This window comes from Dipodomys merriami, unplaced genomic scaffold (genome assembly GCF_024711535.1).
Source record: "Dipodomys merriami isolate MVZ:Mamm:240054 unplaced genomic scaffold, mDipMer1.0.p SCAF_30, whole genome shotgun sequence".
Lineage (NCBI taxonomy): Eukaryota > Metazoa > Chordata > Mammalia > Rodentia > Heteromyidae > Dipodomys > Dipodomys merriami.
In genome coordinates, this window is record NW_027204493.1 from 7,076,825 (window position 1) to 7,101,558 (window position 24,734).

Here is a 24,734-nt window from a genome sequence, read left to right on the forward strand (position 1 = left end):
AAAGAGTTCAACAGCATCAGGGAAAAGTAAAATCACAATCAGATGCCATGAGACATCCATTCAACTGGATAAAAATTTAAAAACTAACAATACCAAGCATAAAGATGTGGAGCAACTCAAATCTTCATTTTAAAAACTGCTGTTAAATGAAAAAGGATGTAGATACTTTGGATAAGTTTGACACTTTCAAGTTTCACATAAATTTAGCCTAAGACTCTGCAATTCTATCCCTCGACTTTTATCTAAGAGAAATGAAAATGTATGTTTAGACAGAATGTATTTGTAGATAGCAGCTTTATTCATAATACAGCAAACTTCAAAGCAACCTAGATGTTGATCAATAGGAACAGCTAAACAAATAGCATTTTCTTATAGTAGAATTATACATCAGAAAGAAACTAAATAAATGAATCCAATTTTTAGAAAGCTAACATTTCAATGTAACTGGAAAAATCTCAAAATGCAAACTATTTATTCACAAATTTCACAACCAACAAACACTCATTACACAAGACAACATACCAAATGTTAAGTACTCATTTCTCAAGATACCTGAATGCCTTTTGAGAATATTTATTATTTAATAAAATAATTATTTAATCATTCTAAAGCTGACCATTCTAATCCAGGCTCTTTCTGTGGTATAACCTAGGGGAAAAATATAATACTTCTTAAGGCAAGTGCTGACTTCAACTGTGTAAAGAAAGACATAAGCATTCCACTAAAATAATTTTTTTAATCATCCTCACAAAAATGTAGGCCTAACAGTGTTAGGTAAGATTCTTTAACATACAGTAGCTAGCTAGCATTTATCTCTAATTGATAAAAAGTAATTTAGACCAATGATACCTTCCTGAGTGTCGGAAATAGTAAGACCCAACAGTTCTAAACGATTGTACTACAAAGTACAATGTAAAAGTATCTATCCATGTTAGCAATTATAGGTCATGAATATAAGTACAGCCTTTTAATAAATTATTTTTTGATGTCCCATTTAATTTCATTTGTATTTTTTTTTCTATTTTTGAGACAGGGTCTTGTATGTAGCCCAGACTGACCTCAAACTTAATACTCCTCTGTCTCAGCCTCACAAATGTTGTAATACAACCAGGCCTGGCCATAAACTACTTCTTTTAACATAACCCTCTCATACTTGTGGGATTAGACTATAAATCACATTCCAGTTTATATGTATGTTTGCTTAAGTTATTTATTCATTGGCATTATAATGATATCCTTACTTTTTTATTTTTAGAAGAATCTTATTTAGTTATTTAAATTGTAATTATTTTTTCATTTCATTGACTAGATCTACAAAAAATAATCTAGAAAAGTAATTTAAAATCATCAGCTGGAAAGTTACAAGCAAAAAGTGTTTTTACATGACCAACAAAAAAAAAATGTTTGCAGGGTTCTCTATGCTTCTAAAAATAAAGAAAATAAACAGTGATTTTGAGTGCGATAATGTAGTACAACTTGTTGACATGTCTGTAACGCCATCATCTTAAAAATGCACATTTAAAAAGTGACTACTATGGGCTAGGGATGTGGCTTAGTGGTAGAGTGCTTGCCTAGCATCCATCAAGCCCTGGCTTCGATTCCTCAGTACCACATACACAGAAAAAGCTCGAAGTGGTACTGGGGCTCAAGTGGTAGAGTGCTAGCTTTAGCAAAAGAAGCTCAGGGACAGTGTCAGGCCCTGAGTTTAAGTCCCAGGACTGGCAAGAAAAAAAAAAAAAAGACTACTAGTGGTAAAGAACTACACTGCCATGACAATAAAAAACATCATTTAACATTTACCAATATTTCACGCATTTAACAAATACTAAAGGAGATGACTACTACTGGTACAGGTAATATCAAGACAAGCCAAGAGCAAATGGCCTACTCCTGTAATCCTAGCTACTCAGGATGTTGATAGCTAAGGATCATTGTTCAAAGCTAGCCCAGGTTAAAAAAAAAAAAAAAGTCCATGAGATTCTTATCTCTAATGAACCACCAAAGAACTACAAGTGGAGCTGTGGCTCAAGTAGTAGAGAGTCGGCCTTGAGCAAAAAAATGCTAGAAGCCAGTACCCAGGCCTTTCAAGCCTCAGCTAGTACTGGCACAGAAGCACAAATCAGAATAGAAAGAAACACCAAGAATATGTACAGGATGTATACATTTGCATGCATTTTCAGGCAACCTTTCAAAGATTCTATATAGAACAAAATGATAACTTTGAATCAAAATGAATGGTAAAATTATTCAAGTTTTTTGAAGACTTAATTCAATAAAGATGGAAGCAAGAGGGATGGAAGAATAAATAATGGCAACATTTTTCTAGGAGAAAAAGAAACCATACATTCCCTTCACTATAAAACAAATGTCAATGGGTCAATACTTCAATAACTATCAAGTTATTCACTATCCAAGAATATACTTTTCAAGTTATACCTTTAAATGTAACCACTAACATTTCCAAATTAAACTAAGTTTATCAACCGAACCACATTTTTCTCAGGAGTTTAACCTCAAGTATAAATCAACTTAGAAAGCACAGTCCAACAATACATAATAATTCTACCATTGTGTTTTTATATACCTCATCTGAAGAAACTGTATTTTATGGACAAGAGTCTTATCCTCTCTCCAGAGAGTGTGTGTATCTGTCTAAATGTTAAGCAGTAATCAGATAGACATACTCAAATATCTTAAGGTGTGTTCAGCTTCATCGGGCTTTGATAAAAACAGAGTTATCTGGTAGTGTGGCACCCTCTTCCTTCTCAGTTACAGTCTCTACTGTCCCAGAAGCTGACACAATAACCATTGTTTTATTTGCTGACACTGTCTTCTGCTTCTCAGCAATTGCTGCGCACACAGCCACAATTTCATCACTTTCAAAGTCATAGTCAGGGATAGACTTGGGGGAAAACTGTGTTGCTCCAGATGGTGCTTCACTTTTTTTAACTCTTTGTGCTACCTTCTGCTGCTCCTGGAGGGTTCTTGCCCAAGAAAGGTCTTCTTGCCATATTTCAGGGTTCATCGGATAGATGTGAAGGGCTATTTGAAAACTTCGAATTGCCTAGGGGAAAAAAAAACAGGTCAGAATTTTTCATTTGTTCCTTTCTAAAACCCAGTATGCTTAAGATGATTATATGTGTGTGAGTATGTAGACTCATCGGTACATACACACTCGAATGTATTACTGTGATATATTAGAGCATTAAGGATGGGGCTGGGTGGCTCAGTGGTAGAGTTTGCCTTGCATACATGAGGTCCTGGGTTCAATACATAAGCAGAAAAAAAAAGCCAGAAGTGGCGCTGTGGCTCAAGTGGTACAGCGCTAGCCTTGAGCTGAAGAGCAGAGGTACAGGCCCATAACCAACAACAAAAACAACAACAACAACAAAAAGAACATAAAGGATAGAAGTTAGGCTTCTGCTATGACTGAGTAAATATATAAACACACACACACACACACACACACACACACACACACACACATATGAGAGAGAAAGTGACAGATGAAATGCTAACAGACTAAGAGCCATTAAAACAAAAGTACTAGTACATAAGTCTGCAACAAAGAGAATGTATTGTTCAGTTTCTACAAATTAGCAAATATATAAACCTGGGGATTTCCTGGACCAAGTCCTGATAGCATGATACCATGAAGACATACTACTGAAGTCAAGAGTTTATATCTTAACAATACTAACATTTATTGAGGGTTACTGTATTCTAGCCACTATTCCCAAAGATCTATATGTAATAACTCACATATTTTCACAATTATTCTAAGAAGTTTTTATCTTAATTTACAGATGCACAGAGATCGGTTACTGAAGGCCTGGACTAGAAAGGGGCCAGGTTGGATGCAAACGCAGGCAGGATGGCCTGAGAGGCCATGCTCCTAATTATTTGTTGCACTTCCTAGGTAAAAGGACTCCACTTCAATGTGGATTCACGGCAACCTCAGCTCTCCTGACACATTGGCTTGGACCACTCTTGGTTCTATGTATTTTAGGATGTTCAACAATATTCCTGATCTCTATGCACTTACTGTGGGCAACATGCCCTTTCTGTTTGAGAAACACTGGTTTAAGTCAACTGTGAGGTTTCTCTGAGAACATGTGCTCTATGCAAAAGATCCTTACACAAAAAGACTTATGCTGGGCACCAGTGGCTCACGCCTATAATCCTAGCTACTCAGAAGGCTGAGACTGAAGATCGCGTTTCAAAGCCAGCCCGGGCAGGAAAACCCATGATACTCTTATCTCCAATTAACCACCAAAAACTGGAAATGATGCTATGGCTCAAGTGGTAGAGCACTAGTCTTGAGCTGAAGAGCTCAAGGACAGCACCCAGGCCAGGCTCAGAGTTCAAGCCCCACAGATACATGATCTGCTCTAGGTCCTTTACAAATCATTATAAAGTGATTGACTGTAGAGAGATGGATAACACAGTTAAACAAAGCATATTATTTTTTTAATACTAAACTGAGCTTTTTTTTTTTAACTGTATTTTTGTCTTTTCTTTTTTGGTACTAGGCATCAAACCCAAGGACGCTCTGACACTGAGCTACATCCCAACCCTAAACTGGGGCAAGAATGTCAGTCTTAAAAAAACTCTTTGGAAGAGTTAAAACAAAAGAAACAGGCTATACTTAGATCAGGAGCAATAACTCACACCTGTAATCCTACTCAGCAGGCAAGGTTTGAAGCCAGCCTGTATAGGCAAGTCCATGAGGCTCTTACCTCCCATCAGCTACGGATAAAAAGCTGGAAGTGAAGCTGTGGACTAAAGTGAAGAATGCTAGCACTGTGCACAAAAGCTCAGGGACAGAACCCAAGCCCCGAGTTCAAGCTTCAGAAATGCGGTACATACACGTGCATAACATATACCCACACACAGACAAATGTGGAAGGGGAATTGTGGTGTCATATAGCAGGTATATGTTTCACTTTTCAAAAAACTGCTAGGTCATTTTTCAAAGTAGCCGTACCATTATCTATGCCATGAATAATATCACCTATCCCATGGATGATGGTAACAATTTCTCCCCATTCCCATAAACTTGTCTCCTTCTCTTGTGGGGGGAAGGTCTACCATATGTCCTCCTCTTCAGCTCAGCAGAATAAGTAGAAGAAAAAAATGTCTAGCTCCGCATTCTCCCTGGAGAAGGACCAGCTGGCACTCACTGTGTTAAATGCTTCCACTTTTACAAGAGGGAACCAAAAGGAGTAGCACTATTGTTTAGATGTACTTTGTCCCACAAAGGTTTGTATGTTGGAATCTTGGGCCTCAATGTAACAATATGGGATCTTCAAGACATGGAGGACTAGAAGGTGGCTAGGCCACTGGGGGAACTGGCTGCAGAAGCGATGAATGCTTATAGAGTGAGTTTGGTTGGTTTGGTTTTATTTTGTGGTACTGAGAATTGAACTTTGTGCACGCTGACAGAGTATTCTATGGCTGTGCTACATCCCCAGTCTCCAGGCCTTCCTTCCTGTCCTTCCTTCCTTCCTTCCTTCCTTTTGTCCCTCCCTCCGTCCCTCTTTTTCAAAACAGTCTATGTATCTTAGGCTGGCTTTGAATTCATTATGCAGCCCAGACTGGCTGACCTCAAATATGCACTCTTCCTGCCTCCAGAGTAGGTACGTGCCATCAAACATTCTTACAAAAGCAAGCTATTTTAAAAGCACAGTCCTGTATCCTAAATCCCAATCCTGTTTCCTGACTCATCACATGTTCTCTCCCACTCCCACCCAATCCCACTACGTTGCCAGCAACTATGTTGTGGTACAGAGGCAACAGGGTCCTAGAAGGCCAAATTGATGGGCCACCTGATCTTGGGTTTTCAGCCCTAAAGACTGTGAACCAAACAAACCTATGTCTTTTATAAAGTTCCCAGCCCCATACACTTTGTTATAGGAATGGAACATGAACAGAGACAACTGGCTTGGCTTGTTTCCCATGGTGTACTGTCGGGACTGGGAAAAATCTAACTGCCCAGGGACTAGAATGCAATGTTCAGGCTGACAATTACTATAACTCCTATCCCTAGTGGAGCACAGAGTAAAAGAAGAAAAACAAGACAAAACAAAACAAAACAACAACAACAAAACCCTCTACCTTCCAGTTTATGCTTGGAAAGGAAAAGTCAATAACTAGTATGTCTAATGCCCAACTTTTTTCTAGAGCCATATGAAAAGAGTGATTTCTGTCTTACCTTTCTTAGAAATCTATGACCTGGCATATCTAATCATCTAAGAAATAATGACAACAGCAGTAGGACTTAGCCATAGCTCCACCCTCTGGCACAGAGCAACCAAATGCAAAACCCTAGCTCCTTGTTCACCCAGCTTCTCCTAGAGAGGAAGAGTCTTGGGTGGAGCATCCAAAAATTCACCTTCTAAGACCTACCTTCAGTCTTGTTATGGTGTACTGACAGACCTCAAATAACAAATAAAACAAGTTACATTCATAGAAAGTTGTGAAAGGCCCTAGAATCTCTGGCCAAAATGACGACCCAAAATTGCTAACTTGAGGTTAGTAGGCTGCTTTTGTCTAACCTGTAGTCCTCAACACAAAGAGGAATAGAAGAAGAATCAGAGAAATATGTTACATATAAACAAAATAAATTTCTACAAACCAATTGCAAAGAAATGGAGTTTACAATTTACCCGAAAATTTTTTCAGAAGAATCCAAGATCAATGAGGTTGTAGGAAAATAAATAGACTTTCAATACAGATAAAAAATAAAGTACCACACAGATCACAAATTTGAAGCATTCTACACTAAAAAAATTAATAATAATAACTAAAAGGGTTTAGTACCAGATTGCAGAAAGCATAAGAAATGATCAGTAAACCCAGAAAACGGTCATGAGAATTAGTTGGTCAGAGAAGCAAAAAAAGAAAAATGAACAAAAGTATGAAGAAAGCCTAGGGGACCTATAAGATAGCATCAAGCAGACTAATATACATATTACGAGACTCTAAGAAGGCATTAAGGGGAAAGAAACAAAAATACTCTGGGAATGCTTCCCAAATCTAAAACTGATTGATATTCAGATCTACGAAATCAAATGACCTTGAATTGTATGAATACAAATAAGTCCATACAAGACACAGTATAATCAAACTATCAAAAGTCAAAGAAAAAGAGAAAATTTTGAAAAGTGGGGAAAAAAGCAACTTGTCACAAGCAAGGTAACTCCAATAAAAATATCAGCAAATTTCTCAACTGAAATCTTGTGACCAGAGGATGTAGAAGAAGTTTCAAAGTGCTTAAAGAAAGAAATCAAAGTACCTGCCAAGAATATCACACCTAACAAAACTGTACTTCAAAAATAAAGGAGAGGGGCAGGCAAGGTGACTCAGTGGTATAGTGCTTGCCTTGCATGCATGAGGCCCTGCATTTGATTCCTTAACACCACATAAGCAGAAAAAGCTGGAAGTGATGCTGTGGCTCAAGGTAGAGCATTGAGCTGAAGAGTTGAGAGACAGTGCCTAGGCCCAGAAATCAGGCCCCAAGACCAACAAATAAACAAACAAACAAACAAACAAATAAATAAATAGTAAATGAGAAAGGCCAGGCACTGGTGGCTCACACCTGTAACCCTAGTTTCTCAGGAGGCTGAGATCTGAGGATTGTGATGCAAAGCCAGCCTAGGCAGGAAAATACGTGAGACTCTTATCTCCAATTAACCACCAGAAAACCAGAAGTGTCGCTGTGGTTCAAATGGTAGAGTGCTTGCTTGCCTTGAGCTGCAAAATTCAGGGACAATGCCCAGGCCCAGAGTTCAAGCCTCATGACTGGCAAAAGAATAAAATAAAATAAAAAATAAATGAGAAAGTCTTTCTCAAACAAAAGCTAAGGCAGTTCAGCACCACTACAGCTGCCTCATAAGAAGTGTAAAAGGAAGTTCTTCAAGTTGAAATGAAAAGACAATAAAGAACACATCAATAAGAAAGTGTGAAAATAAAATTAAAAAAAAAAAAAAAAAAGAAAGTGTGAAACCTAGAAGGATTGGGATTGGTGGGGGGAGAGGGGAGGCTGGGAAGGGATGTGAAGGGTAAACAAAGGAGGAGGCTGCAATGCTTGGTAGAAATGTACGCATTATCCTGCCCATGTAATTGTAACCCCTCTGTACAGTATGTTCACAAATAAAATAAAATTAAATTTAAAAAAAAGGAAATATAAAAAAAAGTGTGAAACCTGTTGATAAATGTAAATATATGAACATATATAAAATACTCAAATATTGTAATTGTGGGTAAATCACTTCTAATTCTAGGATAAAAGTTACAAGAGAAAAGTATTAAAGTTACTCAAAATGAATCAAAGCATATCAATACAAAAATCATCAAAATATAAAGAAAGACAGCGAGAGAAAAGGCAGTTGACATAACTAAAACTAACAGAAAACATTTCTCAAAATGGCGGTTGACTATCCTTGACTATTAATCCAAAGTTGCAGCAAAAGCAGTACTCCGAGGGAATAAGTACTAACAGCTTTTAGCAATAAATAACTAGAGGAAGAAAAATGATCTCAAATAAATGATCCAATTTTGTCCTTCAAGGAATGAAAAAGAAAAACAAACTAACCCCTAAATTAGAAGGAAAAATAAATATTATGAGCTGAAATAAAGCAGAGAAAAGAAAAACAGGAAAAAAAAACTGAGTTGGTTATTGAAAAGATAAACACTCAAGAAAGTTTACCTGGATTTATCAACAGAGAAAACACAAAATCAAAAATGAAAGAGAAATTACAACTGATGCCACAGAGATCATAAGAAATTACAATGAACACTTATATGCCAAGAAAATGCATTAACTTGAAAAAAAGATGAACTTCTAAAAATATACAATTGAATTAGTAATCAAAATCTTCCAGATAAGCCAAGTGCCTTTGCTCATGCCTATAATCCTAGCTACTCAAAAGCTGACATCTAAGGAACACAGTTCAAAGCCAGCGTTGGCAAGAAAGTCCATGAGACTGTTATCTCCAATTTACCACCAGAAAACTGAAAGTGGAGCTATGGCTCAAAGTGGTAGAGCACTAGCCTTGAAGGAAAAAGCTTAGAGACAGTACACAGGCACTAAGTTCAAGAGCCAGACTGACCAAAAGAACAAAAGATTATTTACAAGAGGGCCAGAAAAATCTAAGTTACAAATTAAAACTATCACTAATAATATTTAAATGTAACATTCACCAGAAAGCTTAGCAGTCATAAAGCTCAATATGTACATGTGAAAATGGAATGAGAAATTTGAGGGTGTGAGTCAAGTAGGGAAAGACAGGGGAAGCATGGAAGAAATGACATTGATCAAGATGCACTGTACTCATAAACAAGTTGAATTGAAACTCCAGTCTACATCTACTTAAAGATAATAAAAAATACTCAAAAAAAGAAAATTTGTTTTACTTTTAACTATAAAATATAAAAGACTTATAAGGGCTGGGAAGGTGGCTCAGTGGTAGAGCGCTTGCCTTGCATGCCTAAGGCCCTGGGTTCGATTCCTCAGCACCACATAAGCAAAAAGAAAAAAGCCGGAAGTGGTGCTGCGGCCCAAGTGGTAGAGCGCTAGCCTTGAGCTGAAGAGCTGAGGGACAGCGCCCAGGCCCAGAGTACAGGCCCCACGACCGGACCCCCCCCCCCAAAAAAAGACTTATAAGACTATAAAGTAATAATTTATTTAATGACAAAGAAGTAAAAGTTGAATTATGTTAACTGTCTGGTATGTATAGTCATGCCCAAACAAAAATGGAACAACTCTAACAGCAAATTTTTATCCATTTTGCCTTTGCTACCAACAGGTCTAACCCAGACATGTTGAGAGATAGGCTGAGTATCACGTAATTTGCTTGAGTATCAGGCAAATTTAACACAATGAATTCACACATCTAACAATTCTTCCTATACCTATGTGTGGACAAAAGTGTAAGAAAATGAATAGAAATTAAAAGCCAAGTAAAATTAAATGTTAAAAGCTGGATAAAATTCCATGAATAAGGATTTTGATTTAATTTTCCTCACTTTTTCCTCACTAGGCTAAGCAACTTTTCAGTCTAAGCATGTTACCATTACTCTTCCATTTCTTTTAGGAAATCTGTAAGTAGTTTTGTCTCCATAATAATGCTATAACTGATAGTTACCACTTGCAATATGCTACCTTTAATGCTCCAAAGAACAAAGCCAAAACTCATTTATTGTCTATTTAAATGTTTTACCAAACACCAATGTTTTAAAGGTTTTTGTTTTTGTTTTTTTTGTTGGTTGTGGGTCTTGAACTCTGGGCCTGGGCACTATCCCTCGGCTCTTCAGCTCAAGGCTAGCACTCTACCACTTGAGCCATAGCACTTCTGGTTTTCTGGTGGTTAATTGGAGGTAAGAGTCTCACGGACTTTCTTGCCCAGGGTTGGTTTTGAACTGCAGTCCTCAGATCTCAGCTTCCTGAGTAGCTAGGATTACAGGAGTAAGCCACTGATGTCCAACTTAAAGTTTTATTGTTTTAATTTTCATGATGGCAAATAACTAAAACATATTCTAACCCTACCAAAAATATACTGACTCTAATATAATGTATTTATAAATCATAAAGAATGTTTATAGCTTTGATCTGTGTTCATGTAATAATTCCTTATTGTATTAATACTTTTAAGGGTTAATTTTCTGTTTGTTTTTGCACAGATTTGATAAATAGGTTGGGGGTGTAATTACAAAGATTACAAAATAAACTTAAATTTTCAGCACTGTAATAATGCAAGTTCCTTACCAGGACTATCTCTCCTAAACCAAGCTGAGCACGACCCAAAGTTTGCCAAGATTCCCATGAATGTGGATTTTGCTGAACAGCCATTTCTGCTGCATGTACTGCTGGGAACATTTCGTGAAGAGACATTAAGACCTGTATGCCAAAAAGATGAGAAAACAGGATCTGTTAGTTGTGTGTGTGTGTGTGTGTGTGTGTGTGTATGTGTGTGTGTGTATGTGTGTGTATGTGTGTGCATATATAGCAAACTACTAACAAATGAGCATATATAAACAAACATTTTCACTTTCTGGGGCAGGGGAATGCACATGTGTGCATGTATGCCAATCCTGGGGTTTGAACTCCCTGCACAATGTCCTTGAGTTTTTCTATGCTCAAAGCTAGTGCCCTACCACTTTGAGCAACAGTACCATTTCCAGCTTTTTAGTACTAGTTAACTGGCATCTAAAGGAAGGTCTTCTTATCACTGGATTCAGTGGACTAAATGTATTTGTGCTGATAAAGCATGTGTCTCCAGTTTGGATTCACCATCTTAAAAAAAATTTGTTAGGAGTACAGATCCTGCCTGAATTATAATTTCTTCCCAAAAGAAGAGAGAGAGAGAGAGAGAGAGAGAGAGAGAGAGAGAGAGAGAGAGAGAGAGAGCGCGAGCGAGCGAGCTCAAGGCTAGTGCTCTATCACTTGAGCCACAGCTTCATTTCCTGCTTCTTTTTTTTGGGGGGGGGGGAGGGGGGTTGGTTAATTGGAGATAAGAGTCACAGAGTTTTCTGCCTAATCTGGCTTTGAACCATAATCCTCAGCCTCCTGAGAAACTAGGATTACAGGTGTGAGCCACCAACACCAGGCCAAAAGAATATTTAATCCCCATAAATAATATGATTTTTAAAGTTAAATAAATTTTATTTGGAAGTGGCGCTGTAGCTCAAGAGGTAGAGTGCTCGCCTTGAGCTGAAGAGCTGAGGGACAGCGCCCAGGCCCAGAGTTCAAGCCCCACGACCGACAAAAAAAAAAAAAAAAAATTTATTTGAACGGAAAATATTTTGGCACATCAATGCTCACCAAACAAAGCACAATTTCATTCAGAATGAAATTCTTTATAATTACCTGTGATTTCATCTCATAGAGGGTAGCATCATTGGGAGTCAACTGTAGTGCTTCATCCCACTTCTGAATTGCTTCCCGGTATCTGTGGTTGTTAAAGTTACATTAATATCATATTTTTCAATAAGTTCTTTGAGAGTACTATGACCACATTTTAAACTCAAGAACTAGCCAAACACCAGTGGCTCACACCTGTAATCCTAGCTACTCAGGAGGCTCAGATGTATGACTGCAATTTGAAGCCAGACAGGCAGAGAAGTCAGCGGAAGTGGGGCTGTGGCTCAAGTAGTAGAGTGTTTGCTGTAAGGTCCACTCCTGGAAGGCCAGCAGACTCTACCCTCCTCGCATTAAAGTCTCTACCCAGTACCTGCGTTACCTAGGCAACTGGCACACCTGGAAGAGGTCACATCTGCATCCGCTGAGGTCACATCTGGATTTGATGTGACCACACCTTTCCCTGCCCATACCCTAGATAAGGCCTAGCCCAGGCCCAGACGCTCTCTTTCCCAGGCCTTTCCCAGCCAAGTGGAGTGCACACATGACCTGGTGCCAGCCCGACCGATGAATAAACCTACCCCTTACCTGAATACACGTGCGTGGTGTGGTACTTACTCAGCAACCTCTTTTAAAAACCTAACATTAGCCTTGAGCAAAAAAACCTCAGGGACAGTTCTTAGGCCCTAAAAGTTGAAGCCCAAGGATCAGCAAAAATTTTAAAAAGTTAAAAAAAAAATCAAGAACTAAGTAATAATTGCTTACCAAGAAATATCTAGGGGCTGGGAAGGTGGTTCAATGGTAGAGCACTTGCCTTGCATGCAAGAGGCCCTGGGTTCGATTCCTCAGCACCACATAAGTAAAAAGAAAAAAGCCGGAAGTGGCGCTGTAGCTCAAGTGGTAGAGCACTAGTCTTGAGCTGAAGAGCTGAGGGACAGCGCCCAGGGCCCAGAGTTCAGGCCCCACAACTAGACCCCCCCCCCAAAAAAAAGAAATATCTACCATGATACTGTCCAAAAAGAAATGTACTCTTTCATTGACTTATATAACTGCAACCCCTCTGCACATATCACCTTTATAATAATTTTTTAAAAATTAAATATCTCCTCAAAATATGATAATGTTAAAGAAAATCTGAAAAATAAAAGAATGAAAGGGAAGGACAGCAAAAGAAATAAAAAAGACAAAATATAAATAAAAAAGCTGTTAAAAATTTTTATCCAAGGTTTTGTTTTTTGTACTTTGTAAGCTGAGAAATCACTGCTAAAATATTTTTTTCTTTTTCTACTCACTCCAATATCATAATATATTCTCATTCATTTTAGAAATAGTATAAAGTACTTTTCCTAGAAATTTACAACCCACTTGTAACCCTGGGTCCTGCTACAAAAACCTAGCTGAAAGAGATAACTGTTTATAAAGTAGCCAGGAAATTTTATAATGATGCACCAGTTTTAAGTTTCTTTGTCTATAGGGGAAAGAACTATATTAATTCATTCACAATGATAAACTAAAGAATGTCTGAAATGAACAAAACCAATAGGTAAATGACTTCCACTACCACCTAGTCATTGCTGTTTTTCCCGATCAGTCTTTCTCTTAAGCTTCAGAGTCAGTCAACAAATATCTATACCCAGACTCCCAGACAGCTCAATCTTAGTATATCTCAAGCTTACCTTAATACACCTCATGCCAACTCTGAAACCCTTTTTATTTTTAAATAAAATAAACTACCACCACCCTAAGTTTTCAATGCTTAGGAGCACAGCTCCTATTTCCATGAATTTAAGCACTTATACCAAGTGTCAGGGTTGTAAACAACTAAAACCATCTGTCACAGTATCAATCATATCTGTCATAGTCCTATTATGTATTATCTTCTCTTGTTCTCTTGGATCATTTCTTGTATTTGTTTCCCTGAAACTTTTTATTTTTTGGGGGGGGAGTCATGGGCTTGAACTCGGGGCCTGAGCACTGTCACTGAGCTTTTCACTCAAGGCTAGTTCTCTACCACTTTGAGCCACAGCATCACTTCCAGTTTTCTGGTGGTTAATTGGAGATAAAAGTCTCATGCACTTTTCTTGCCTGGGTTTGCTTTGAACCCTGATCCTCAGATCTCAGCCTCCTGAGTGATTAGGATTACAGGCATGAGACAGTAGTGCCCTGCTCCACTGCTTTTATTTTAAAAACATAACCAATGCTGTTAGCAGAGATGTGGCCTAAATAAAATTGGCTTGCTCTCTGGTTTACTTCTCTCTGGTTTACTTTCCGGTGGCACCCCTTTGTCTCTCCACAGGATCATAGGAAACTTGGCATGTAATAAATCAATGGTCTCTCATAACTCACGTAGCATATCTCTTAATTCAACTTCAGTTTGGAACACACTAAAAAGACACAGCCCTGTTGCAGCTGCTGGATAGGAAGCATTGAAAGATAAACACTTGGTTTAAAGTCACTGTAGTTAATAAATGACCACAGTCTGATTCAGCCAGTTTAAAGACAACCTTACAGTATTCAATTGAACTAACACAAGGAAGGAAGCAAGGGGAATAGTCAGTCCCAAGGGTTATACAAGGGCAATAAGATAATAAATATCCTACAATAACAGCTGGTGATCAAGACAAGAAAGTTAGATAGCATGCTCATTTACCAGACAGAAATGCCAGTGTGCTTAGCTATTCTGCTCCAAATTAGATTTATCTATAGCTTCAAATTTAATGAGCTATATAGTTAACAACTTATTGATTTAACAAATATTTAAACAGTACTTTCTGTGGGCCAGGCAACATTCTAGGTATTAGAATGCTACATTCAACAAGATATAGAAGATCCTTATTGTATTTCTAGATCTTACTTTCTAAAGTACATGTATGTAAGAAGAGCAGAGGGTAAGAAAGACATAAAGTTCAAATGTAAGTGCTAGGATTTAAAAAGTAAATGGAAAGATGTGATGGTAATGACCAATGTAATGACTCAGAACAACGATCAGGAAAAGACTGCTCTAGAAAGGAACCTGAGCTGAGACTTACAAAACAACAAAGGGTGGTCATCTAAAATCTGGAGAATGTCCATTCTCAACAATGGAAGAGCCCAAGGCAGGATCAAGCATTCCATTCTCTAAAGCAAGGAAACAATCTATAAGGCTACAATAAGAAGGAAGAGAAGGAAGAGGTCAGAGGAGTGAATCAAAGTTATGATCACAGAAAATCTAATAGGCCATAGTTACAGATGTAGATTTAATGTAAGTGTGTGGGGAAAACCCAATTTTTTTAAACAACTGAGAGATTAATTCATTTACACTTTAGAAGATTAATTAAGGCCAGAGGAGGAAAATGGATCCTAAGAATTATAAAAATGTGCATAGGAAACAACAGTTACAAGACGATAACAGATTACCATAGATTAAGAAAATAAACAGTGAAAACCGAGGTGAAAAAAGATTTAGAATATGTGAAAAAGGTAAAGTTAACTGAAGGTGAACTGGACAGGAAGAAAAGCCAAAGAAAAAAATTACGAATGATTTGTATTTTGGGTGATATATAAAACAGAGCCTGAGGCCAATGCCTGCTAGCCATCTGTGTGCTAGTGGTAGGATCCCCAGGGAATCAAGAATGAGGAGAAAAGAGGAATAAGGAGAATAAATACAACACCAAGTTAAACTAGCAAAAGCTGCACAAACACACACATATGATCACACACTTTGTGAAACTTATGAAACAGTCCATTATTGGGAAATAAGGAAAAACAATTCATGTGCAGGCTTTTACTAGTACCCTGTTCCTTCACCAGTTGGAGTCTGCTCCACAAGGCCTTAACCCCAGCCCTTTAGAACTTAATTAAACAGGTCAAGTCTAGTTATACTTGTGTACACATACATTCTAATAGAGAAAATTAGAGCCTTTATATTTAGACAATCAAGTATCACCACCTAGTGGTTAAAGATACACACTGATTTAAGAATATTGGGACCTACACTGTTACTCTTGTGGAGTTATATTCTAGTCAGATATAATTTTAGAAACATATTTAAACAAAACAATACCGCATGAAATATTGCAATAACATATGATACCCTAAAGTCCACAGTATATTTACTTGGTGCTTACTAGGTACTAGGAGGCATGTTATACTTTTACCTGGGCCTACTCTTTAATCTTCCAATATTTTATAAAAAATGTATCACCATTTTACATATGAGAAACTAAAAGTGACAGAAATTAATAACTCAAGGTTTATACACACAGAAATTATAAAGTAGGACTTGAATGCAGATAAAGTGAATCCAAAATTTACTCTCAACCACTAGATTAACTATCTTCACCTTTAAAAAGCACCAAATTACTTAAGGTTCAGATGGGAAGTGAGCCAGTCTTTTAATTCATAAATCTTACATAATAAAACTGCAAAAGTAAAATAGCTAAATGGCAAAATAAATCTGAGTTATGTGTTACTGTAAACTAGGCTGAAGAAGATTCTGGTGCAGAAGTGCTGACCTCTTTTGGAAGAGGGATAACATTGACACACCTGGATCATGGCAAATTAGAGTTATCTTTCAAGTTAGATAATAAATATTAAGAGTTTAAAAAAAGAAAAATGAAAAAAAAAAACAGAGGCTGGGTACAGTGGTGCTAATCTGTAATCTCAGCACTAGGGAGGTAGAGTTCCAAGGATCCAAATTCAAGGTACGCCTGGGCTGTATAGTGAGTTCAAGGTCAATAGGCTACCTAATGGGCTACCTATGAGTTAAAGAACAGCCTGGGTCACACAGAGAAAACACTATCTGAAAAAATAAATTTAAAAAGCAGAACACAAAACTACAAAAAAAGTGAAAAGAAACTATTCTCTTCTTTATCAATTTCTCTCAATGTTTTATTCAGACACATCCTTTTCTATCACTCCAAAAATTGTTACCATCTCAAAGCTAGTTCACTGTCTGTGCACTTAATCCTTGCAAACATTTACAATTACCAAAACACTTTCAGCATTAAAACAAAAGTTTCCTAGGGGCTGTTGTGGAGGTTAGACTCAAACTTAAGATTTGTGAATTCATGCTGGTGCTCTTGCTGGATGAAGACTGGAGAGAGCTGAGGAACTGCATGAAAGAGTGGTGGGTTAAAGCAGACAAATGAGCAGGTCAGGGAGGACAAGAGCAGCTTCCTGTGGATGGCCAACTGGCCCTCAAGTGCCACTGGAACTCCTGGTTCTGCCAGGAGCTCTGCCCCTGCTACTCTGACTGCCATTCGGCTCATTCACTGTTACCTGTACCAGTTACAAGTACAGCAAGATCCTTTCTCAGGCTGAGTGACATGGTATGACAAATGTTAACACTGGCAAAGAGTACTCTGTGAGATTCCTAAGCATATGGCCTGCTTCTCCATTTTGTGAAGACTGATCAGAAGGCTCTATTAATTACTGGTTCCCTTGACATCTGGCTCTCCCAAAATTCCTAGTTTCATTCTATTTTCTTGCTTACAAGGTCCCCTAAATAAAAGCTTTGCATGTTTAATTCAGTCTCAGTGTCTGGATTTATAAAGACCCACTAGCGTAGCTGCTAAACCAACTCATTCCAGGTATTTTTTTTTCATTTCTAGCTATTCCATTGATTTTTTTTTCTGTAGTATCCAGTTCACTTCTCGTTAAGTTCATGTTTCCCTTTAAATATTTAAACAAAGCTATATAAGTGTTTTAACCTCTTTGTCCACTACTTCTATTACCTATGCTATTTTGAGTCTGCTTCTAGTTTTCTCCTGTTGTTGATGGCCTACAGCTTCCAACTTCTTGGCCTACTTAGTAATTTGGTGGTTTTGCTTTATATGCTAGGATAGCTTCCAAATGGCAAATGCTGGGATTACAGGAAGGCACAACCATGCCTGGATCAAAACAAGTTGCTAGGGCAGGTCAAGAGTAATCTTCATTTGAAAGATACTATGATCATTCTACTAAAGCATAACTCCTCCAGTAGCTCCAGTGAATATGCCTGGTAACCACTAAACAAGGCTGAAACCTGAATATCCCTCTGCAGTGTTTGACTTGGGAACTGTTCAGCTTACACCACCAGTCATGTTGCTGGACTTAGGATAGTTCCCCTACAGATGCATGGCCTAATGTCCATCAAGCTTTATATCTAGCATTCAAGTACATTATATATGGAAGGTTCATTTCATCAGCACAACATTATGAAGTAAGTATATCACACAGAAAAGGAACAATATGCAGAATGAGTAACTTGCCTAATATTATAAAACTAATAAACAGAGCTAAACTAAAGATTAAAGAACAAAGATCTAGCTACAAGCCCCAAAGCTTTTTTGCCACACCAAATAAGTATTTTACAACCTCTAAATATGGGATTTATTTTCTTCTTCTTCTTTTTTTTTTTTGGGGGGGGGGCCAGTCGTGGGGCCTGAACTCTGGGCCTGGGCACTGTCCCTCAGCTCTTCAGCTCAAGGCTAGCGCTCTACCACTTGAGCCTCAGCACCACTTCTGGCTTTTTTCTTTTTGCTTATGTGGTACTGAGGAATCGAACCCAGGGCCTCAGGCATGCAAGGCAAGTGCTCTACCACTGAGCCAACTTCCCAGCCCGAGATTTATTTTCCATAAAACCTTGTTACATAAAACAACTTGGAAGATAGGGAAAACATAGGTTATGGGAAAAGGAATGAGACACAGAATAGAGAAGTTACTTTCAAGTACTATATTTTCTTTTTTTTTTTTTTAATTGTAAAAATAGTGTACAGACAGGTTACAGTTACATGAGTAAGGCAATGAGTACATTTCCTAATGAGCATTATACCTCCTTTGTTTATCCCCTACCATCCCTTCTCTCCTCACCTCCCCAACTTCTCCCTCCCCACCTCCAAGTTGTAAAGTTTGTTTTCAACATAGAGTCGTGTACATCTCATTGTTACAATGGGTAAAGCTGTATCCTTATTTCAGCATTTTTAAAAATTTTCCCTTCCCCTCCCCAAATTAGAAAAATGTATATACAAGAAGCAGGGCACTAACATCAAATACAGTGAAAACAGGGGATGTCAAGTACTATATTTTCATGGCAAGAGAGAATGAAAGGAGTTGAAAATTTCTGTTTCCAAAAGCCTTTTGTAGTTAGGGTATAAAATATATTCTCTGAATAGTAATATTCTAATTTGGATTTTTAAAATGTATGTTTTATAGATATAATGTAGTCAACAGCAGTTAGCTCATGAAAACCTGTTATAAAATAGCTCCCCACAATAAACCAACATAATAGTTTTATAGACAAGCATTTATTGAGGGCCTAGTAAATACTACATATTATTCAAGAGCTGAATATTCAGTACAGCACATCAGAGAAAGTTCTTACTGTTCCAGATCTTACAGTCTAGAGGAGAGAAACAAATAACATAAGTAGCTAAATAAATATATAAAGGAATTTCAAAAAAGGAGAAAGACTATAGTAAAATAAACTGGACATGCTATGCAATAATCCCAATACATGGCAGGCTGAAGCAGGAAGAACACAAGTTGAAAGTCTGCCTGAATTACATATCATAACTTTGTCTCAAAAATCCAAAAAGCAGGGCTGGGAAGGATGGCTTAGTGGTAGAGTGCTTGCCTAGCATGCATGAAGTTCAATTCCTCAGCACCAAATAAACAGAAAAAGCCAAAAGAGGCACTGTGGCTCAAGTGGTAGGGTGTTAGCCTTGAGCAAAGAAGCTCAGGGACAGTCCCAGCCCCTGACTTCAAGCCCCAGGACTGGGGAAAAAAATCCAAAAAGGGCTAGGCACCAGTGGCTCACCCGTAATCCTAACTACTCAGGAGGCTGAGATCTGAGGATCACAGTTCGAAACCAGCCAGAGGAGGAAATTCCATTAATTTCCAATTAACTACAAGAAAACAAGAAGTGGTGCTGTGGCTCAAACGGGTAGAACTCTAACCTTGAGTGAAACGCTCAGGGGCAGGGCTTAGACCTGAGTTTAAGCCCCATGATCAATTTCAAAAACAAAAAACATCCCAAAAGGAAGCCAAGTACCTGTGGATTCGAGCCTGCAATCCTAGCAACTCAGGAGGCTGAGATCTGAGGATCTTTGGTTGAAGTCGGCCTGGGCAGAAAAGTCTATGCAACTCATATTTCCAATTAATGAATAAAAAGCTGAAGTGGAAGTATGGCCCAAGTAGTAAAGCTTCAGCCTTGAGCACAAAAAGATATGGAAAAGCCTGACACACTGAGTTCAAGTTCCAAAAAAAAGGAAGAAAAGAAAAAAGCTGATATGAGGGGCTGGGAAGGTGGCTCAGTGGTAGAGCGCTTGCCTTGCATGCCTGAGGCCCTGGGTTCGATTCCTAAGCACCACATAAGCAAAAAGAAAAAAGCCGGAAGTGGCGCTGAGGCTCAAGTGGTAGAGCGCTAGCCTTGAGCTGAAGAGCTGAGGGACAGTGCCCAGGCCCAGAGTTCAGGCCCCACGACCAGACCACCCCCCAAAAAAGAAGCTGATATGACAGAAAGTAGGGTTACAAGTATGCTAGTCAGACTAGAGCTTACTGACAACATACCAGAAACAGAAATCTGGAGAACAGGAAGGCAGCTATCCAAAAACAGAAGAAAAGAACACTCCAGACACAATCACAACACAAAGTTGTATAAGAACATTGTGTTGACAGGCTGGGAAGGTGGCTCCATGGTAGAGTGCTTGCCTTGCATGCATGAGGCCCTGGGTTTGATTCCTGAGCACCACATAAGCTTGAAAAAGTCAGAAGTGGCACTGTGGCTCAAGTGGTAGCACGTTAGCCTTGAGCTGAAGAGCTGAGGGACAGCACCCAGGCTAAGAGTTCAGGCACCCCAACAGACCAAAAATTAAAAAATAAAAGAAAGAATTGTGTCGGCAAAATCAAAAAAGGCTAAAGGTAAAGATCACAAGAGTTTAAATATAGCTGATTTCAATTCTTTTATTTTTGAACATGATGATAGATACTTAATATGGCCTCAAGATCAGAACATCATACCTTCTAAGTGTAGATAAAGACTATTAGATTCTATGATCAATACCATCAAAAAAAAAACTGTAAATGACATGCTCTAAATTTTATTGACTATGTCCATCAGTGTCAGTACCTGTGTAAGGAGAATTACATTTCTGGTTCTGTGTGAGAGGGGTGTACTACCAACATGAAACCCTTATTTTGTTTTAAATTTCAAACTAATGTTTTCAGAACTGGAATTTCTTTTTTTTATGCTTAGATTTCCTATTTTTCTATTGTGAAAATACTGTACAGAGGAGTTACAATTACATGGGCAAGATAATGAGTACAATCAAGCATTGTAGCCTCCTCCTTTGTTTCCCCTTCCCATCCCTTTCCATCCTCTCCACTGGAATTTCTTTTTTTTAACTTTTTATTGTAAAGATACTGTATAGAAGGGTTAGTTACATGAGTAAGGTAATGAGTACATTTCCTATCAAGCATTGTTATCCCCTCCTTTGTTTTTCCCCTACCATCCCTTCCCTCCCCATCTCCCCAATTCCTCCCATACCTCCCTCCCCGCCCCAAGTTGTAAAGTTCATTTCCAACATAGTATCTTGTACATGTCATTGTTACAATGGGTCAACCTGTATTCTTATTTCAGCATTTTGTTATTTCCCTTTCCCTTCCCATATCAGAAAAATGTATAAACATGATATAGGGCACGGGAATCAACTATAGTGAAAACATGGGTTATACCACGGGGGAAGAATATACAAAAGAAACCAAAAAGAAAAATCACATAGTACATTATAAGTACGTTAAAAACAACAGCAACAAAGATAAAACCTTTTGTGTCCCTATCTTGGGGTTCATTTCTCTTAGCATCATCTTATATGGTCATATGCACATAGCTTTTGACCTTTTCTGCTTGTCCTCAACTTATACTAGTTATTGTAGATAAGGGAAACCATGGGACCTATGTTTCTTTAGGCCTGGCTTACTTCACTTAATATAATTTTTTCCAAGCCTTTCCATTTCCTAACAAATGGGGTGGTGTCATTCTTTCTGATGAAGGCATGGAATTCCAATATATATATAATCTACTAAGGGGCATCTGGATTGAATCCATATCTTAGCTATGGTGAATAATGCTGTGATTAACAAAGTTGTGCTGGTAGCTTTAGTATGGCCTTGTTTGTGATCACTTGGGTAAATACCCACAGTACTGGAATTTTTATCTTTCAAAATTAAAACTTTTTGTTGTTGTTTTAGACTTAGTGAAATATTGCTAGCAGGAGCCAGTCTGACATGTCAGACTGATTAGAGGTGTGCAACCTGATTAAAACCAAACCTTAAACCATTTTAAAGAAAAATAAAACATTTTAAATGATAAAAAATAGTTGATTACTTGGGCAGGTACTGAGTTTTCTTGTTTTTGACTTGCTATTTCTCCTTACATTACTTTCAATAAAGTCTAATTACTTCTAGGTATTTTTAACTATCATTTCTAATTTTATTGGCTTAGAGTAACCAAACTACTGAAATTCTGGATTTTTTTTTTGGGGGGGGGGCCAGTCGTGGGCCTGAACTCTGGGCCTGGGCGCTGTCCCTCAGCTCTTCAGATCAAGGCTAGCGCTCTACCACTTGAGCCACAGTGCCACTTCTGGCTTTTATCTTTTTGCTTATGTGGTACTGAGGAATCGAACCCAGGGCCTCTACTAGATTCTTTAATTCTGCTTATTTCCCAAAGCTGTGTAAATATTAGTCTGAAACAAATGCTAGAAAGCAAAAACTTGATTATTTCACAGCACTCATCATTCAAAACAAAACATCTGGTCTAGCTGATTTTAGTGAAAAGATTACATGTTCTAACATGCAGAAAGTTATTTTGCTGGGCTGGGAAGGTGGCTCAGTGGTAGAGTGCTTGCCTTGCATGCCTGAAGCCCTGGGTTCGATTCCTCAGCACCACATAAGCAGAAAAAAAAAAGCCGGAAGTGGCGCTGTGGCTCAAGTGGTACAGTGCTAGCCTTGAACTGAAGAGCTGAGGGATAGCGCCCAGGCCCAGAGTTCAGGTCCCACGATCGGACCAAAAAAAAAAAGTTATTTTGCTCATGTACAAAGTTCATTATTCTCTACCACAGGATATTCAGAAAGAACCAATGACAGTAACCTAATAGCTTTTCCCATCTCCATCCTAGTATGGTCTAAAGAGAAGACAAAAACGGTAAAGTTAATGGATGTATAACAGGAATTTACAGGAATCTGTAGAGTAATGGATATTCTGAAATGATTTGATAAATGTGAAAATTTCATAATTGAGTTTCTTCTAGACAGAATAGTTTGCAAAGTTCTGCAAGAGAAAAATCTTTGCATATAGGACTAGAAATGACAATTCAATCTGAATTAAGATGTTACTTGGTCATGATTGCTATTTATTTTCTATCCCTACCTTCCCAATTTAAGATGCTAATATAGTACAGTTCATTGTTTGTCTTCTATTAAAATATTATGAGTAACATGAGACATAGAAATTGGTATGTTAGTTCCTTGATTTTTGACTCCTTTATGAAAAAAGTAAGAAAAAAACCTTGCAACCATTCTTACCAATTCAAGAAAATAAAGAATGTATCTTCCTTAGTACTACTCTGTATTCTTTTAACTCCTCAGACTCTTCAATATCACACAGGTAGCCAGACAGCAAAGAGTTAGGCCTGATCATCTCTGGATGATCAGAACAGTATTCTATCTCAACAAAGGGCCTACTCTGAACCTGGAGCTGGAGTATGGGTCAGTGGTAGTAAACATAATTGGCATAAAAGAGGCCCTGGATCCAAACTCCAGCACCAAAATATAAAATACAGATAGTATTCCTGCTGGTAAGATTGTGCTTTTTAAAAATCATACATTCAGTGCAAATGTATCAATAGCCTTCACATTGTCAAGTCTCTTTTTCCTAGTATATTTTCTTCTCCAAACACAAATGCTATAAGAATTAATCCACAGCACCAAAAAATAAAAAGGATTTTTATAAAAATCTGGACCTTAACAGACATCAAACAGACTGGCTTTTGATTCTCAGATCTCAGCCTCCAGAGTAGCTAGGATTACAGGCATGAGCCTCCAGGACCCTGTACCTATGGATTTTTTTCTCTCTCAGGCCCATCTTTTTTTTTTTAATTTTGCTTTTTAGTTACTTCATCTTTTCTGTAGTATGAGATAATGATCCACTTTTATTTGCATCTCTATAATAATTCTATTTTCTGCACAAAATCTGCTAAACAACTTGACTCTTCCCCAACTGACTTTCAAGAGAATGAATTTCACTCCCAATAAAATATCTAAGCAGAGGAAGAGGAAAAGAAATTCAAGAGTAAGAAATAGAGAGGAAAAAGAAACAGTTACATATAACACAAGCATAAGAACTTAGCTAGGGAAGGGCTAAGAAAAAAATGAAGCTACTGGAAAATTCCTATGCATCATGTCATATTTACTCAAATACGCAAGAATTAAATGGCAGCCAGGTAGGGTGATATACAACTGCAATCCCTGTACTAGTAAAAGTGAAATGAGAAGATTAAGAGTTTAAGAATAGTGTGGACCACACTGGGGAAAACTCTGTCAAAGAAGAAAGAAGGTGGAGATCGAAAAAGGGAGCAAGGAGAAAAAATATAATAGAGAGAGCATGTTCAATGTACACTGTAAGCATCTACAGAATTATCACAATAAAATCCCTCTGTACTATTAATGTATGCCAATAAAAAAGGAAGAAAAAGAAGTAGTAGTAATAAGTAACAAAGGATAACTAAAACCTATTTTTTATTGTCTAGCTCTGATACTTCAGGGAATGCCTATTTAACATAATACCACAAAGCTTCCAGAGTTTAGACCACCTTCTGTTAAGCAGTAAGTTGGACTGTATTTCACTTAGCATTTGTCC

The 24,734-nt window shown here is 37.9% G+C and overlaps 1 protein-coding gene across 5 annotated transcripts in view; it reads right to left on the bottom strand.

Moving 5' to 3' along the window:
- Positions 1 to 275: 275 nt before the first annotated feature.
- Positions 276 to 24,734, bottom strand: part of Ttc33 (tetratricopeptide repeat domain 33) — a 29,586-nt gene continuing 5,127 nt past the window's right edge. For 4 of the 5 annotated variants that reach the window (XM_070041094.1, XM_070041091.1, XM_070041092.1 and 1 more), the window contains exons 3-5: positions 11,870 to 11,951; positions 10,769 to 10,900; positions 276 to 3,064 (exon numbers count right to left, since the gene is read on the bottom strand). In XM_070041094.1, the coding sequence (XP_069897195.1) occupies positions 2,711 to 3,064; positions 10,769 to 10,900; positions 11,870 to 11,951 (568 nt within the window). In that variant the 3' untranslated portion in view covers positions 276 to 2,710. The remainder of the gene's footprint in view (positions 3,065 to 10,768; positions 10,901 to 11,869; positions 11,952 to 24,734) is intronic. The other variant, XM_070041093.1, reaches the window with a different exon arrangement.